We start from the raw sequence: 13,014 nt of genomic DNA on the forward strand, positions 1-13,014 counted from the left end.
TGGGAGGAGATAAGGAGGACCATATATCTGATTACCAACCAGACTGTACCAGACGACCCCTGGGTATGTCTGCACCATGGCAGCAATGTCCCCTCCAAGCGTTACCGGAAAATACTGCTACCACACCTCCTCAACGCAGCTAAGAGTCTCATCCCTAGACACTGGCGGGACACTAGGAGGCCTTCAATGCGGGAGTGGTTCGGCAAAATAGATGAAATTTATTGTATGGAATACCTAAGATACAGTGAAGGGCTGGAGATAGAGGAATATGAGGAGACATGGAGAGATTGGGTTAGGTTCAAAACTTCAAACCAGTTGGCGGAGGTGTGGGAGGAAGAGTCAGACAACTCGCTTTAATAAAAATATTAAAACACAAAAGTATATAAAAATTTATAATTAAGTTAGGAACCCAACAGGCTCTAGGAAGAGCTGATAGACAAGGAAGGGCGACGTTGGGACTCTCGGGGGAGGTGCGGGTCATGGATGAGGGAGAGGGGGTTGGGGGGGGGGGGGGGGGGAGGGATATTGAGGTATTGTAAAGAGGAACCAGCAATGGCAGAAGGTAATATTTTTTATACTTTATATTGATTGGTAAATAAAGATTAGGTGCAAAGAGAAAAGGCCACAATGATGTGAAAGTATTGAGGGACAAGGTTGACTGGAAAGTTGATACAACATTTTCCCACGAATTGTACTTGGCTGAAGTGGCAAAAAAAAAAAAAAAAAAAAAGCACTCGGTACAAGTATCGTTTAGAAGAATACATGCCCAGTATAGGTATTGGTTTGAAGTTAAAATTGCAAAGAGTCTGTTAATCTAACAGCATCATTTATCTCTCCATATGGCACACCTCTACAAACATGAAAGTGGCACATCCGGGGTGAAGCATTGAATGCACATGCGCGGGTAAACGCTGATGCAGAAGACATTCACTTGTACTGACAGCTGTATGTTACAGAGAACACACAAATAAATAGTGAGCACCTGAAATCATGGAGCTGCTAGCACAAGCACAAAAGGTGATTATACAAAACCTTGTACATAAATAGACTAAACTCAAGAGCAGCACTGACATTAAAGTGATATTAACCACTTAAGGACTGAGCCTCTTTTTGAGATTTGTTGTTTACAAGTTAAAAACAGTTTTTTTTTTTGCTAGAAAAGCTACACAAAAAAAAAAAACACCCTTGAGAATAAAATGGCGGTCATTGCAATACTTTGTCACACCGTTTTTGCGCAACGGTCTTACAAGCACACTTTTTTTGGAAAAAAATAGGATTTTTATAACAGCTTACCTGTAAAATCCTTTTCTTGGAGTACATCACGGGACACAGAGCACCATAGTAATCACTATGTGGGTATATAGGCACCTTCAGGTGATGGACACTGGTATACCCAATACAGGAAGTTCACTCCCTATATAACCCCTCCTCCTACCAGGAGTACCTCAGTTTTTGTAGCAAAGCAATATACCTAAACCCCAGAAAGAGGGGAGGTACCTCTGTGTCCCGTGATGTACTCCAAGAAATGGATTTTACAGGTAAGCCGTTATAAAAATCCTATTTTCTTTATCGTACATCACGGGACACAAAGCACCGTAGTAATCACTACGTGGGACATCCCATAGCAATGCTATTTGAGAGGAGGGAGACACAACACGTAGGGCACCCCCAGACTTTAGGACCTATACTAATGCCTGCAGCACACTGCACCCAAAGGCGATATCCTCATGCCTTCTTACATCCACCTGATAAAACCTGGTGAATGTATGTACTGAAGACCAAGTTGCGGCCTTACAGATCTGAGCCATGGAGGCCTGGTGATGCACTGCCCAATAAGCACTAACTGCCCTGGTAGAGGGCGCTTTGACTTGAAAAGGTGGAATCTTACCCCTTAAATCATGAGCCGGAATTATGACTTGCCGAATCCACTTATCGACAGTGGATTTCGACGCTGCCTGTCCTTTCTTAGAACCTTCTGGCAGTATAACTAAGACATCAGTCTTCCAGGTCTGAGCAGTCGTCTTTAAATAGACCTTGACCGCTCTCACCACATCAAGACAATGTAGTGACTTTTCTTTCTTGGAACATGGTTTTGGAAAAAACGATGGCAGGACAATATCTTGGTTCAGGTGAAACCTGAGACCACTTTTGGCAGAAAACCTGGACGAGGGCGCAGCATCACTCTGTCCTCGTGAATAATTGAGTACGGCTCTTTACAAGAAAGAGCAGCCAATTCCGAAACCCTCCTTGCTGAGGATATAGCAACCAAGAACATTAACTTCCTTGTCAGAAGGACTAAAGGAATGTGCTGTATCAGTTCAAATGGCTGTTTTTTTAACACTGACAAGACTAAGTTCAAGTCCCAAGGGTTCAAAGGTGATCTAACTGGCGGATTGAGCCGCATCACCCCTTGCATAAAACCCCGGACTAAAGAATGTGTAGCAAGCGGTCTTTGAAATAAGACCGATAAAGCTGAGACTTGGCCCTTAATAGTACTCAAGGCCAACTTCATCTCTACTACTAAGGAGATTGCCGTCCTTGTAGGAAGGCAAGAATTCTGCCTATGATATACCTCCGAGGGTGCCAACCCTTGGATTCGCACCAGGAAACATAAGCCCTCCAGACTCTAATGTATAGTTCTGGAAGCTGGCTTCCTTTTATTAATCAATCAAGGTAGAGATAACTCACCCGGAAAGCCCACGATTCTTCAGAATGTGGGTTTCAAAACAGCCAAGCCGTTAAATTTAGAGTTCGTAAGGTAGGATGGAATATCGGCCCCTGTGAGAGTAGGTTCGGCCGTAGTGAAAGGGACCATAGATCCTCCAACGCCATCTTTACAATTTCTGTATACCAGGACCTTCTGGGCCACGCTGGGGCTACCAGAATTACCGGCTTTCTTTCCAGCTTGATCCTGCAAAGTAGTTGTGGCACCAACTGAATAGAGGGAAATGCCTAAATCAGTGAGAACTGATCCCACGGGGTCACCAACGCATCTGTTCCTCATGCGAGGGATTCCTCATCCTGGACACAAAGTTGACCAACTTCGTGTTGAACCTGGATGCCAGAAGATCTACGTCCGGAGTCCCCCATTTCTGGCAAACAGCCCGAAAAATGTCGGGGTGAAGAGACCATTCCCCCGGGAGCAACTGCTGGCGGCTCAAGAAGTCCGCCTGCCAATTCTCTACTCTCGGAATGAAAACTGCTGATAGGCACGGAACATTCCTTTCTGCCCAAGTTAGGATATGGTTAACCTCCCTCTGTGCTGCGAGACTCCTGGTGCCCCTTGGTGATTGATGTAAGCCACAGCTGTGGCATTGTCGGATTGGATCCTGACAGGACAACCCTGTAACCTGAATGTCCAGGCCTTTAGAGCCAGACCCGCTGCCCGGATCTCTAGGATGTTAATGGGCAAGGTCCTTTCGGCTCTTGACCACTGTCCTTGGACAGTTGTCTTTTCTAGCACTGCTCCCCAGCCTGAAAGACTGGCATCTGTCGTTACCACCTTCCAGATAACTGGTCTGAAAGATTTTCCTTTCAGCAGATTCTGGGTTAGCAACCACCAACTGAGACTTTGGGGCACCCTTAGGGACAGCCGCATTGGCAAGTCTAAAGCTTGAATAGTTTTGTTCCAAGTAGACAGGATACTGTTTTGCAACAGTCTCGAATGGAACTGGGCATAGGGAACCACTTTGAATGAAGCCACCATCTTTCCTAACAACCTCATGCAAAGGCGAATGGCGGGATCTCCTTTCGACCTGACCATCTGCACCAGCTCTCTTATAGAGCTGATCTTTGCCTGAGACAAGAACACCTTTTCCTGGGCTGTGTCTATGATCAGACCCTAGTACTCCAGCCTTTTTAGCGGTATTAAGGAAGATTTCTGTAAGTTGAGAATCCAACCCAAACTTTCCAGGTAACTGGTTGTAATGCGTACGTTTTGCTCCAAACGAGCCACCGACTGGTCTATTAGCAATAGATCGTCTAGGTATGCCAAGACTGTAATGCCCTGTGCCCTTAACCTGGCTAGAGGTGGGGCCAGCACTTTTGTGAACTCCCGGGGGGCTGTAGCTAGCCCGAAGGGTAGGGTTACAAACTGGAAATGCTGCTGTTCTACCTCGAACCGCAGAAACCTTTGGTTAGCGAGAAATATAGGGACATGCAGATATGTATCTCTGATGTCGATAGAAGTTCTCCTAGAGGGATAGAAACTACTGACCTGATCGTCTCCATGCGAAAGGAGTGGAGCTTCAGGAACTGATTTAGATTTTTTAGATCTAGAATGGGTCTGACATCTCCATTTGGTTTTGGTACCATAAAAGGATTTTAATAAAAACCCAAACCTTGCTCTTTTGTGGAGATCTGTATGATCACCCCTTGAGATATTAATCGGTCTAGAGTCCGAAACAGAGATTTTTCCCTGGATCTTTGGGAATGCTTGACCTCAGGAAACGAGACAGTGGAAAGTCCCGAAATTCTAGTTTGTACCCTAGAGACACAGTGGAGATGACCCATCTGTCCTGAATTTCCTCTTGCCAGACTTCTGAGTATTGCAGAAGTCTTCCCCCCACTCTGACGAGGGGGGGCTTTAGAATTCTGTTTTGCAGGTTTCCGCCCCCAGGACTTCTTTTGTGCCTGGGCCTGACCCTGAGGCTTTCCTCTAGAGTCTGATGGCAGAGGCCGTCGCCACTGCCTAGAGGCGGAAGCCCTGGCGCAGGAGAACGAGTCCACTTGAATAAAGGGAGTTTATTCCTTCTCTTAACTGGCAAGAGAGTACTTTTCCCACTTGAAATTGTTTGGATGTATTTGTCAAAATCATCCCGAAATAGCCGATTCCCATGAAAAGGAAAACCAGTCAGGAGCTTTTTGCATGGTGCTTCGGCTGACCAGTTTTTTTAACCACAGGATTCTACATACGTGTACTAGCACCAGCGCAAGGCAGGACGCCTGGTAAACAGAATCTTTAATGGCGTCTATGGCAAAACATAATGCTCTTGGTAGTTCGGCCAAATCCCGGGCTTGCTGTACAGGAACCTCTTTAAGGGCCTGTCTAAACTGGTCCTTTAGGGATTGACAGATGCCTATTGCAGCGACTGCAGGCTGAGTAATGGCACCTGCTAAAGAAAAACAGGATTTTAATAGGAATTCCATCCTTTTATTTGTTGGATCCTTAAGCATTTGAGCATTGTCTACTGGACAAGTTAGGCTTTTATTCACACTGGAAATCGCAGTGTCAACTGCTGGTACATTCCATCTTCTGGTGAATTTCTCCTCCATGGGACAGAGAACTGAGAATCTCTTTGGAGAGAGAAAATGTTTATCCGGGTGATCCTATTCAGCATAAATAAGCTGTTCTAGTAATTCATGGACAGGAAACGCATGCAAAGGCTGTGAAGGTTTTAAAGGAACCCAAGGAAGAAACTGAACCTTCAGCTGACTTCGTAGCTTGAAAGTGGAGTGGACCATTTCCGTAAGGGACTGTACCAGCAATTTCACATATTGCAAGGCTGAAAAGGGTTCACCCACCATTGTTTCCTCTGCAGAGGAGTAATCAGTTTGTCTTTCCTCCTGATCTCCTGAGGGCAACACCTCATCCTCTACCCACTGTCCCCTTGGCAAAGGGTCTAAGGTGGGGGAGGGGGATCTAACACGATTCCTATCCTTTTGGATGGAGGATGCGATTAAAGCTGCTAATCTTCCCTCTAGGCCCAGAAGGGCGGAGGAAAAGGCATACAGGGGCTGAGATGTGAGAAGCAGCTGCACCACCAATTTGTTCCGATGACTCACCCTGGCTTGCCATATCTGGTATTTCAGGCGAGGATGACAGTGTGGAGGCACGACTGGAGTTCCTAGCCCCTGGGGGTGAAATCTTTTGGTACCTTTTTGGTCTTTGTGGTGTCTTTTTTTTTGGTAGGCATAGTCCTAAGCACAAAAAAGCAGAGGCACTATTTAAATGCACTAATCGCTGAACATAATCTGACAGTGTAATGCCGCTATATAAGTTCAGCCTAGCACTGGGAAAATGTCCTTTCCATATTAGGAATGCCCATTTGCAACCCTTACGTGCCCCACCGCTCCTGTGTCCCGAGTGTAGCCAGGCTTGCTTCTCCTCACTATACAGCTAAGGAGAGACTGCTCCAGTTAATGTCTTAACCCTGCGTTTGCGCCGTGCATCCTCGTGGACGCCTCGTCCTACACATGGCGCTGCGCCTAGGCCCCGCCCCCTCTGTCAACCCGCCCACCCTTTCATTTGAAATTTCTAAAAACGTTCCCGCGCGGGTGGCCTTCGGATCCGCAGACCCATCACCAGGGGGATGGGGGGGGGGGGGGGGGAAGAGGCATGACAACATTTTTCCCTAAAGAAGAAAACCACAGGTGGACTTTTATAGTTCCTAGGCTTCTTCCCTTACCTTATCCCCGCCGCAGGATTCTGCTGAATTAACAGAACAGACAGATCCAACCTTCACCCATCACGGCGGGCTGCGTTAGCAAACCTTCAAGGACCGGGTCCCTATTTATCGGGGTTTCACTCCCTTGGACCTGTAATAGCACCCCGCCAGGAAAAATTTTAGGTAATGTAAGCATGACCAAAGCCCTGGGTCCCGGGGTCCAGCTCTGCAAGGAGAGGCGTTACAGGCAAAACCTTGTTCTTCTTATGCGAGGCCCGGGTACCATCCACCTTGGCCTCAGTGGCACTTTGGATGGATCCGTTCTGTGGAGGCTTTTTAAACCGAGCAGGGATCCCTCCAGTGGAGTTCCTCAGAGTACATCTTCACGCTTGACCAACACCTTAAGACAATGGTGAAAACAAAAACTGAGGTACTCGTGGTAGGAGGAGGGGTTATATAGGGAGTGAACTTCCTGTATTGGGTATACCAGTGTCCATCACCTGAAGGTGCCTATATACCCACATAGTGATTACTATGGTGCTCTGTGTCCCGTGATGTACGATAAAGAAATACACATTTTTGAATTAAAAAAAATAAGAAAACAGTAAAGTTAGCCCATTTTTTTTTTAATATTGTGAAAGATAATGTTACGCCGAGTAAATTGATACCCAACATGTCACGCTTCAAAATTGCGCCCGCTCATGGAATGGTGACAAACTTTTACCCTTAAAAATCTCCATAGGCGATGTTTAAAAAAATTCTACAGGTTGCATGTTTCGCGTTACAGAGAAGGTCTAGGGCTAGAATTATTTCTCTCACTCTACCGATTTCGGCGATACCGCACATGTGTGGGGGGCCATCTTCCCCTCACTCGTCTCCATACCCAACACCAAGAAGGATCCGATCGCCTCCGCCGCTATCAGTGGCTCTGGTAAACGGCGGAGGGCACCGGATCACAGCGGGGCGGGCCCTCTCCCGCTGCCGATAAATGTGATCTCGCCCCGAATCCACCGCAGAGATCGCTATTATCGGAAACCGGACTGCCGGCCGAGGAAGAGGATGATGGGGTTATGGCAGCTAGCTGCTGCCATATCAGCGATATTCCTTTTCAAAGTTAGGACCTATATCGATGTGCGGCGCTCTGGAAATGATTAAAAGCTTTCTTTTTTTAAATAACAAACATGTTATACTCACCCGCTCTGTGTAGTAGCTTTGCACAGAGCAGCTCCTATCCTCCTCTTCTCAGGGTCCCAAGCAGGTGCTCTTGGCCCCTCCCTCCCGCTGAGTGCCCCAGAGCAAGCTGCTGCATTGGGGGCACCCAAGCAGTCTCGTTCCCATGCCGCAGCCCGAGCCTCTCCCATCCTTTGGAAATCCCTACCCCAATCTATCCGACTATCTCCAACTCTATCCACTTTTAGGCAATCCCTGAAAACTTTTCTCTTCAGAGAAGCCTATCCTGCCCTTACCTAACAAATGTTCTTTTATTTTCTTCATCAGCTCATCCCCCACAGTTATTGCCTTTTGTATCACTTTACCCGCCCTCAGATTGTAAGCTCTAGAGAACAGGGCCCTCCGATTCCTCCTGTATTGAATTGTATTATAACTGCACTGTCTCCCCTTATGTTGTGAAGTGCTGCGTAAACTGTTGGCGCTATATAAATTCTGTATAATTGTAATAATTGACAGCAGCAGGAGCCAAGGGTGGAAGGGTTGCCATCTTTGTAAGTCTGGACAGTTGAATGTTTGTTTTTAAATGAATATACGCTGCAGCGCTTTAAAAGAACATTTTTTTATTATAAGATTTGGCAAAAAATACTACACTATACAGTACTTTCTGGGCTCCGTGTGGTGAGCTTTTTTATGCAGCTTTTGAAACTCAGAGGAAGTTTGTGCCAAAACCAAGAGGAAGCCTGGTGGATTGCTTGTTATAGGGATCTAGTAGAGGCGTTTATACTACATAATTCTGGTGAGTGCATAACTGGTGGAGGATTGACATCACTGGAACTTTCTGTGCACATGGTGGGACACATCACTTTCCTAAGGATACCATATTTTAAATGTGTCTACAATATATATTTCTGATGAGTACATAGAGAGATGGGGTTCAACCACACGCCGTTATCTGCACATGGTGGATCTCTATCAACTACAAATTTTTTTCTAAAATCACCTTTCTATTTGGACTTATTTCTTTCTCTTTTGTTGTCACTTATGTTTATATGTTTTAATGTAAGTGCTGCAATTAAGTTTAGTCTGACAGCTGTATGTGTTAAATGCGGCTCCCTGGGTGTCGGAAAATGCTGGGGATTATACACCTCAATGCTGGTAAGTGTCTACACTTAAAACAAATCATTCTAGTATGAATACGTATTGCCATTTTCTAAGTACATACCATGCTGTCACTATCAGAGATGACAATGGATTGCTCTTTCTCATCTATTCTGTTGGCAGGACCAGCCCTACTTCTGGGCTCTGAAGTGGAGCCTTCATCCTCTTCTGTTCCATACTGACTGCAAGCACCATCGGAGCGAATTTTTCTTTTCCTGAGAGGATGCATATTTATCACCACCTGAAAATGAAATTAAACGGCCAAGAATAAAACAGGTGTATTCTATTCCCTTGAACGTATGTATTTCAATGTAAATCTAAACAATTCGAATTACAGAAAAAGACAATGGGAGCTCCATGTGACAGATTCAGGTAGTTCTTATTTTCATCACTTTCACAATCTGTTACTACAACTGCAAACAAAAAAAAAAAAATAATATTGCCAGTTCGTATGTAAGGAAACTTAAAAGTGTTAAAAAAAACACCTTGGTAATAACCTTGGTTGCAGATTCCTACTTTTTTTTATTGTGAAGAAATCAATGTGTGTGCCTCTATGCCTCTGTGCTAAGTGGGTCTAATGGGAGTGGTTTCATAATTATCAGTCAGCTGTGGCAGCTGCAGGGCACTCATGAGGAAAGCTGCTGGGCCTGCATCCCTTTAGACATGTTTCCTGCTGAAAATATCTCCCCAAAAATTACATTTTTGTTACAGTGGATGCCTGAAATCTGAGTTGTATCTTAGGCAGACTTCTGGGAAAATTGGTGAGGGAATCACACAAGCAGGAAATGATGATTCTGGGGAGTGGCCAGTACACACTCTGTGTGCAGAGCAGCTCCAAGTAGCTATAGTGCATTGCATTTACAGAAAATTACAATGGTTACAGATTGAAAAGGTAATTTTTAATAACATTCAATTACAATATGACTTGTATCGCAATTGTACACACAATATTATTTTTTCTTTATTTGCTATTTTTTTCCCCCATGAAAGTCCGTGGCAGGTAAATGCACTGCATTTGGGGTGTCGATAACATTGCACTGACACTTGCTGCAGATCGCAAGGGCTATGCTTTTGAACGCAGTTCAGGAAACGTACACAGAACGCGGGTTTCCCAGATTGTGTTCTGGTGTGAACCGGCCCTAAGAAAAAAAATACATTTTGGCGTAACATTTATTACTTTTAAATCTGTCTTAGGCTCCATTCACACTAGTGCAACTCCAAAGTCGCACGATTTCCGGATCTGACTTTACACTCACTGGATCAACGCTGCATCAAAGTAGTGCAGGCACCTTTTCAAAGTCGCTGTGACTTTAAGTCACACCGATTTGAACGGTGGCATTGAAAAGAATGGGCTGCAAATTCTCATGCGCATTTGATGTCTAAAGGTGCATGACAAGTCGCACAAGTGTGAATGGAGTCTTAAAGTGGAAGTAAACCCACTGATTTAAAGTAGAACTAAAACCAGAGATTTAATGGTTCCATGAATGCTGTCACATTTGCTTGTATTCTTATGCAAGCAGTCAAACTATTAAATGGCTGGTATCATAACTGATCTCATGTGCAGCACCATGGCAACTGCAGATCAACAGAGGCCAAGATGGCAGCTTCCTTGGCCTTGGTGGATGGGAGGGTTCAGTTCTGTTTTAAAGTATATGTAAACCCTCACCATGTAAAACAACCCATTCAGTTTAAAATAGAAATAAAAGGCAAAACATTTGTGTATAGATATAAAAAAAGCATTATAAATACATTTCCCTACCCTTTTTTATAAGTGATCACATAATCTCTGGTCTCAGCTGCATAAGGATCTCAGAGAGCTGGGGGTGGAGAAACAGCAGTACACTGGTCTTCCCCCTGAAGACTGTGCAGGGGGAGGGGTTGTGTTAGCACAAGTCTGATCATTGGAATAGAGCGGGCTGAGTTCTCAGCACAGCTAGAGAACTGACCAATGCTTGCTATCATGCCTAGCGTGGTCAGTTTTTAATAAGAAAGCAGAGGGATTGGCAGGAACACCAGGGATTTTACACAAAAGAAAGCAATATAAAGAGAACAGGATACTTTATCATACAAGTACATGGTACAGCAGGCACATATGAGAAATATGGGTTTACATATCTTTTAACTGTTTCTAAAAACAGGTAAATTCAAGGCATTCCATGAACACTAACTATCACATTTGCTTGTTCTCTCAATCAAACCATCTTATAGCTGGTGTCATAACTGATCACATGTACAACACCATGGCAACTGCAGATAAAGCAGCGTTCTGCTTTAAACCTTTGATGAGTAATTTGCATACTAATTAATCAAATGGGAATGAAGCCACTAGAGCAATATTTATAGGGATGGCTGACCAGAGAAATAAGTATATCAGGAAGTGGCTGGCATTATGGAAGATGATCTTATATACAGATAAAGTGTTGATCCTCCAGCCTACCTTCTCTATGGTGTATCCTCCATCATATCCTTAGTGGGCTCAGCACTAGCTGGACACAGATCTACCAGTCTGCTTCTACTCACCTGACAGGCTACTGTTACATGCAGGTTCCTGGATGTGCTCTATAGATGGCAAACTACTTTACATAACAGGTAGGAGGCCTTTATATAAAGTCTTCCACATCTACAGTATGTACACAGCACTTCTGAAATCCACTTACTGCTCATTCCCTAAAGGAATGTGTGTGAGCGGCAACACTAGCTTTGCTGTGCATGCCCTGAATTGCTGCTTCCTGTTGCTCAGAAAAAGACGGGGGGTCACATGACCACTAGTGTCGTTCTATCTCCAGCACTAACAGCAAAGCTAGGCGTCAAATTGAAGACAGGAAGTGTCTGTAGTTGTGGACCCAGGTGGCCATTTTCTTGGAGTCTACAAGTTCAGCGTTACATTGTATACAGAAAGTGTCTGCAGTTGAGGACTCCGGTGGGCATTTTGTTAGAGTCTGGTTCCAATATAGTAGTAGAGCCCTAAAGTTACACTGTAAACAGGAAAACAGGAGTACTGATTGGACCTTGAAGAAGGGTGTATGCCCTGAAAGTTTGACCTGAACATTTGATTATTAGTGCAAATAAAAAAAAAGTACTCAATTGTTTTTGCTATAAGTGCACTAAAATTAAAGGGGTTGTAAAGGTATACATTTTCTCACCTTAATGCATTCTATGCATTAAGGTGAAAAAACTTTTGAAAATACCGCCACCCCCAGCCCCCCCGTTTTACTTACCTGACACCTCGAAACTCGGCCACTCGCTCCCGACCTCCATTCAGCCGATCAGCGTGGTCGCTGATTGGCTATAGTGGATGGATTGAAAGCAGCGCAGCCATTGGCTCGCGCTGCTGTCAATCACAGCCAATGACGCGGCGCGCCGGGGGCGGGGCCGAGTGATACAGCGAGCGGCTATAGCCGCCGGCTGTATCACGGGAGCCCGCCCGCAATAACTAACCACCATGCGAGAGAGCTCGCATTAAGGTGGTTAGTTATTGCGGGGAGGAGCTGAGACAGCCGCCGAGGGACCCCAGAAGACCAGGTTCGGGGCCACTCTGTGTAGAACGAGCTGCACAGTGAAGGTAAGTATAACATGTTAGTTTTTTTTTTTTTTAAATTACCTTTACAACCCCTTTAAAGCGGAGTTCCACCCTAAAGTGGAACTTCCGCTCATCGGATTCCTCCCCCCCTCAGGTGCCACAATTGGCACCTTTCAGGGGTGAGGGGGGTGCAGATACCTGTCTAATACAGGTATCTGCTGCCACTTCTGGGCTTAGACAGCCGCAGAATATCCGCAAATGCCCGCCCCCGTTGTGTTCTGGGAAACACACATTTCCCAGAACACAACGGGGACCAGTGCAGAGGCGCAGCGCGACTCGCGCATGCACAGTAGGGAACCCTGACCGAGGATGGCGGCGGGGGCAGCCGAGCGATTGATCGGCTTCGGCTACCGACATCGTTGGACCCTGGGACAGCTAAGTGTCCATTTATTAAAATGTAGCTGCTGGCTTTTAATATTTTTTTTTAAGGTGGAGCTCCTCTTTAAAAAGGTATTCTATCAGATTAGTGAACCCGCCAGACCAGCGAACGGAAATGACATTCCATCAGCTGCACATGGGTTCCACGGGTTAGCTAACCTGACAGAACAGCGGCATCGGACATCTTACTACACCCAGCTACTGCTTGAATTTCCAAGTAATTTTAGCAATAAAGTGAACTTATATAAATAAATATAGTATACACTAAAACCTTGGTTTTAGAGTAACTTGGTTTGAGAGTGTTTTGTAAGACAAGCAAAATTTGAAAATTAATTTTGATTT

The 13,014-nt window shown here is 45.1% G+C and overlaps 1 protein-coding gene across 6 annotated transcripts in view; it reads right to left on the reverse strand.

Moving 5' to 3' along the window:
* UIMC1 (ubiquitin interaction motif containing 1) overlaps window positions 1–11,491 on the reverse strand; it is a 252,931-nt gene extending 241,440 nt beyond the window's left edge. For 4 of the 6 annotated variants that reach the window (XR_012242873.1, XR_012242872.1, XM_073620479.1 and 1 more), the window contains exons 1-2: window positions 11,235–11,491; window positions 8,779–8,955 (exon numbers count right to left, since the gene is read on the reverse strand). Coding sequence is in view for 4 of the 6 variants with exons in the window: in XM_073620479.1 (XP_073476580.1) it covers window positions 8,779–8,943 (165 nt within the window). In the remaining 2 variants the exon portion in view is untranslated. Of the gene's footprint in view, window positions 1–8,778; window positions 8,956–11,151 lie in introns of all 6 variants that reach the window. The other 2 variants (XM_073620476.1, XM_073620477.1) reach the window with 2 other exon arrangements.
* Between the last annotated feature and the right edge of the window lie 1,523 nt (window positions 11,492–13,014).

Source organism: Aquarana catesbeiana, linkage group LG03 (genome assembly GCF_042186555.1).
Source record: "Aquarana catesbeiana isolate 2022-GZ linkage group LG03, ASM4218655v1, whole genome shotgun sequence".
NCBI classification, from domain to species: domain Eukaryota; kingdom Metazoa; phylum Chordata; class Amphibia; order Anura; family Ranidae; genus Aquarana; species Aquarana catesbeiana.